The 6000-nt window shown below is 37.9% G+C and overlaps 1 protein-coding gene across 1 annotated transcript in view; it reads right to left on the reverse strand.

Moving 5' to 3' along the window:
• CATSPERB (cation channel sperm associated auxiliary subunit beta) overlaps positions 1 to 5204 on the reverse strand; it is a 136181-nt gene extending 130977 nt beyond the window's left edge. The window contains exons 1-2 of the mRNA XM_068990985.1: positions 5126 to 5204; positions 2074 to 2162 (exon numbers count right to left, since the gene is read on the reverse strand). Coding sequence (XP_068847086.1) covers positions 2074 to 2162; positions 5126 to 5204 — 168 coding nt within the window. The remainder of the gene's footprint in view (positions 1 to 2073; positions 2163 to 5125) is intronic.
• Positions 5205 to 6000: the final 796 nt, after the last annotated feature.

Here is a 6000-nt window from a genome sequence, read left to right on the forward strand (position 1 = left end):
CCGGAAGATAAACCCAAACACAAAGGTGCTATCACTTCTCCACAATTTATTGCTGTTAAGACGGTATATAAGCTCCAAATTCTAAGCACCACTTTGAGTTACTCATCACTGAGTTCTCCTATGTGTATGTGCATTGCATGTGTAAATAAACTTTTCTCTATTTTTGGCTGTGCCCTGCAGCTTGCAGGATCTTAGTTCCCCAACCAGGGATTGAGCCCAGGCCATGGCAGTAAAAGTGCCGAGTCCTAACCACTGGGCTGCCAGGGAATTCCCAAAGTTCATATTTATCTCCTGCTTAATCTGTCTTTTGTCAGTTTATTTTACAGGCCCCAGCCACAGAACCTAAGAGGGGAGGTTCAGTACTTCCCTATAGTGATTAAATATTATAATGAACATGAAAATGCTTAGAAAAATGCCTGACACACATTAATACTTTATAAATGTTAACTATTATTTCTACTAATTCCTCTTCTAGAACTGTGCTGTGATGTGCTTAATCTCTCAGTCATATCTGACTCTTTTTGACCCCGTGGACTGTAGCCCACCAGGCTCCTCTGTCCATGGAATTCTCCAGGCAAGAATACTGGAGTGGGTTGCCATGCTCTCCTCCAGAGGATCTTTGCAACCCAGGGATTCGATTCAGGTCTCGCGCATTGAGGTGGATTCTTTACTGGCTGATCCATGAGGGAAGCCCCTTCTAGAACTAGCACATTACAACTATCTAAAAACTAGGTTATAATTCGCCTTCACAAAGGACAAAACTGAAGATTAGAGAGGTTAGGTAACCTGCCCTAGGCCACACAGCCCATGTATGGTAGAATCAAAATTTGACCCCAGTTCTGTAAGTCTCTCTTTCTCTAGAGCCCATTTCTTTTCTAAAATATGTGCTCACAGATGTGTATAACGGACTTTTGGACTCAGAGGGAGAGGGAGAAGGTGGGATGATTTGGGAGAATGGCATTGTAACAGGTATACTATCATGTAAGAATCGAATCGCCAGTCTATGTCCGACGCAGGATACAGCATGCTTGGGGCTGGTGCATGGTGATAACCCAGAGAGATGTTATGGGGAGGGAGGTGGGAGGGGGGTTCATGTTTGGGAACGCATATACACGTGTGGTGGATTCATGTCAATGTATGGCAAAACCAATACAGTATTGTAAACTAAAATAAAGTAAAAAAAAAAAATATGTGCTCAGAGACTCAGTCATGTCTGACTCTTTGCAACCCCATGAACTGTAGCCCTCCAGGCTCTTCTGTCCATGGGCTTTCCCAGGCAAGAATACTGGAGTAAGTTGTCATTTCTTTCTTCATTTCCCATATTTAATCACAAACATGAAAGACATGTGTGACTCAAAGGGCATGAACTTCATAAGAGTTGTAAATAATAAATTAAATATATGTTTGGCATATCAAGAAGGAATGGGGAACTAAGTCAAAGTAGACTTTAGGATAAATGTATTTGTCCTTATGGAGCATTTTTCTTTGTGTTCTTTTGTTTTTATCATGGATTTTTAGACAATCTGTGCAATTTTCATTAACATATTTTTGTTAGCATTTACTTCATGACTATCTTAACAACAATTTATTTTGCTGTGCTTTTTAAACTTTGCCATTATTTGAATCAAAGGAATCAAATAACCCTTACCCAAAATGACAACTGCAATGTGGTACTTGTTATGAAAGGGAAAGATTCTTTCCCAAGTTCATGTGAGGTAATGTTCTTTCTCTAACAGGCTACATCTGTCAAACTTCAAATGAACAAATCAGATTCATAAAAAATGAAGATTGTTACAGCCAATCTTTTTTTAAAAAGAGGAAGGAGTCATTAAAAAAAAAAGAAAGAAAGTAAACTACCGAGGGTGTTCAATGGCTAAATGAAATATTTCACTTGATCCAAGGGAAATGAAATAGAAAGGATAGAAAGGATAATTATTTATATCTAATTTCACCTCCTGAAGCCTGAAAATAGTAGAAGATATTTGAAAAGAGTACAGTGCTACTGGTTTCACATTTGGACTTAAAAGGAGTACAAGGGATTGTAAAACACCTGCTATTAGTAATGGACCTTACCAAGTCATCAGAGGAAAGATACAATTTGATCATTTCATCCTTTGGGGGAATCCCTTCACTATCACAAGCAAAGCGTCCCTCTGTATCACCTAAATAGTACAAACACATATATGTATATTTTAGGTCATTAATGAAGAATTTCCATTAAAAACATATTTTTAAACAGGAAATATTTTTAAAAGAATAAAAATTATAATTGTATATTTTAAATTCACATCACTCTAGATAAAGTTAATGTCCCATTTTTTCATTTTAAAGATACAATTGCTGTTGTTCTTCAGGTGCTAAGTCATGTTCAATTCTTTGTGACCCCTTGGACTGCAGCATGCCACGCTTCCCTGTCCCTCACTATCTCCCTGAGTTTGCTCAGACTCATGTCTATTGAGTCCGTGATGCCATCCAACCATCTCATCCTCTGTCACCCTCTTCTCTTCCTTCCCTCAATCTTTCCTGCATCAGGGTCTTTCCCAATGAGTCGGCTCTGTGCCTCAGGTGGCCAAAGTATTGGAGTTTCAGCTTCAGCTTCAGCATCAGTCCTTCCAATGAATATTCAGGGTTGATTTCCTTTAGGATTGACTAGTTTGATCCCCTTGCAGTCCAAGGGACTCCCCAAGGGTTTTCTCCATTTGCCAACAAAGGTCCGTCTAGTCAAGGCTATGGTTTTTCCAGTGGTCATGTATGGATGTGAGAGTTGGACTATGAAGAAAGCTGAGAGAGAAGAATTTGATGCTTTTGAACTGTGGTGTTGGAGAAGACTCTTGAGGGTCCCTTGGACTGCAAGGAGATCCAACCAGTCTATTCTGAAGGAGATCAGCCCTGGGATTTCTTTGGAAGGAATGATGCTAAAGCTGAAACTCCAGCACTTTGGCCACCTCATGTGAAGAGTTGACTCATTGGAAAAGACTCTGATGCTGGGAGGGATTGGGGGCAGGAGGAGAAAGGGATGACAGAGGATGAGATGGCTGGATGGCATCACTGACTTGATGGACGTGAGTCTGAGTGAACTCCGGGAGTTGGTGAAGGACAGGGAGGCCTGGCGTGCTGAGATTCATGAGGTCACAAGGAGTCGGACATGACTGAGTGACTGAACTGAACTGAACTGAACTAAAAATGTTAAAGCTAGTTTTGAAAACTAATTTCAAAAGCATCAATTCTTAGGTGCTCAGCCTCCTATTTATGGACCAACTTTGTTATCCATGCATGATACTGGAAAAATCAGAACCTTGTCAGCAAAGAGATGTTTCTGCTTTTTAATATGCTGTCTAGCTTTGTCATGGCTTTCCTTCCAAGGAGCAAGCATTTTTTAATTTCATGGCCGCAGTCACCATCAGCAGTGATTTTGGAGTCCAGAAAAATAAAGTCTGTCACTGTTTCCACATTTTCCCCTTCTATTTGCCATGAAGTGATGGGACCAGATGCCATAATCTTAGTTCTTTTAATGTTGAGTTTTAAGCCACTTGTTTATGCTGTGTTTGGAACTGAGGCTAGTTCTATACTGAGATATTTTTTCCTCAATTGCAACAGTCCCTGAATAAACTGTGGTATTACAGCTTTAAATACTGTCTGGCTCTGGCTTTCTTTGGCAGAATGAAGTTAAAGCCAGATGCAGCAAAGTACTGAAGCCCATCATAGATAAGGCTAGATGAAGAGTGACTACAGACATCTTTTATAATAAGCATGGGTTTTGGTGGTATACAATGGCAAAATACTTTTTAAAAAACTGTTTAATTTAAAGATGAGTTAGGGATTTTTTAATATCATATTTGAAAGTGTTTTTAAATTTTCTGATCTTTTTGAAATGAAAAATGGCTGTCAGGAATATGCTGACAGTTTCAAAAAAGTAAATCAGGACTCAATATTTCCTTTCAAACTGTAGGTTCATTTGAACAAGGAACATGAAATCAAATACCTTTAAAAGTGCATGTTGTGGAAAGAGCATTTTGAATATGGGTAGTGGGAAATGTTTATATTAATATGCGATTTTGTTGTAGGAAATCTCATAAATATATCACCTATAATTAATGCCATATCTGTACTACTCTAGAAATTTCAAATGGAATTTTTACTTAGTTTAAATATCTCAAATGAAATTTCAATAAAGTTTGAAACTATTTAAATGCAAAAAATCTGATATACAGAAAGATGGAAGCTTGCTAAAATTTTTTCAGTTAAAACCTTTACAAAGTTGAAAGATGGGATTGAAAAATCGCTTATCCTTAGATCACTTTTCCTTGTGCTGTTTTTGTGGGATACTCTTCCACATGCCTGCATAGACATTTGGGGGACCCATATATATTGCTATCTTTCCTGCAGTGTTTTCTCTGACTCCATCCTGTGCCCAGTTGGAAGTATATACTCTTTCTTCTCCAAAGTTTCATAAGTTTGCCAGTGACTCTGTAATCTTAGCTTATATCCATATTTGTGTAATATCTAGTAGATATAGGAAATAGAACTGATTCACTCCACAACTCATCCAATTCTGCAACACATCCATTTGTAGAAGAGAGCCTGAAGTGTCTCCATACACTCAGTCAACAATTTTTTTGAGCATCTACTATATTCCAATTTCAGATACTACAGAAGCTATACAAGCTGCACAAATAGAGGTGGATTTGTCTTATTCCTTTTATAAAGTTTAACACCATCAAAATCCTATTCATCAATTTGATCCATGCATTAATTTCAGAAAATTCTCAGATTGTTAGCCTATAACTCATTTACAATTCATCTTACATGTAACCATTCATGGGGGAAAAATCAAAAAGATCTATCCAAATAATTCAAACTTTGTAAATATAAAATGCTCCTTAAAATTTAAATATTGTATGACTTGCAAGTAATGAAATGCTATAGCTAAAGGAAAGTCCCAATGTGCACAGTGATATTATTAGAAACCTCTACTACAATAGATAGTACCCAGGAAAAACTGGAAGATAAGGTAAAGAGGAAGTGCTGAAACAAAAAAACTGTTAGTGTTAGTGAGGAAAGGCTACAAAGGGGGAACTCCTGAGGACCTTTTCTCTGTTTTAGAGAGTAAGAGTCTGAAACCTACCTTTATTATATGTTATTCCTGATGAAAAGTCAAACGTGTTCAAAAGTAAAATCAGAACATGTAAATATGGCAATTCCATCTGTTAGAAGAAACAAGAATTGTTTTCATTCATTTACTCTGAACGTAATTTTAGTCCCTTTTGCTATAAACAACAGCATAGTAAAGAAAACATCTCTCTTTTGAATTAAAAATATTTCTCATTATGTGATAAAAGCAGGAAACAATGGACTAAATTCTACACTTACTCCTTCGGTGGTGAGAAAGATATTTATAAATAAAATTATTGTAAACTAAAGAGCTGTGACTCAGCTTATTCTGCAATCCATGTAACTGTTAGAGAGGCGTGATTAATTCTACAGCTGTATAAAACACAACCTGACTTGATAAAGACTCTGGGGATGATATAGTTGTCCTTGATCTAAGATTCTGACTGCAATGCTCTTGAAAGAGACAACCCACATGACTCCTAAGCATCCCTGCACATCCTTACTGGGTACCAAGAATGCAAGGCCCTTTTCTCAGGGTTGTGTTTGCAGCAAACAACCTTGAAGGATGAGGTAACATCTTCCCTGGACAAGCACAGGCTTGTTTCCATGAAGAATCTCCCAGCCTCGGTCTGTAATGCACACCACTGTGTGTTAGCAAGTATCTGTTACGGGCCAAACTGTTTCCCACCCACCAAATTCATATGCTGAAGTCCCAAGCCCCACATATATCAGAATGTGGTCATATTTGGAGATGGGTATCTTTACAGAAGTAATTAAGCTAAAATGAAATCATTAGGGTAGGCACTAATCCAACATGACCTGTGTCTTTATAAGAAGGGAAAATCTTGGACACACACTCATACAGAGGGAAGATGATGTGAAGACACA

This window comes from Capricornis sumatraensis, chromosome 19 (genome assembly GCF_032405125.1).
Source record: "Capricornis sumatraensis isolate serow.1 chromosome 19, serow.2, whole genome shotgun sequence".
NCBI lineage: Eukaryota > Metazoa > Chordata > Mammalia > Artiodactyla > Bovidae > Capricornis > Capricornis sumatraensis.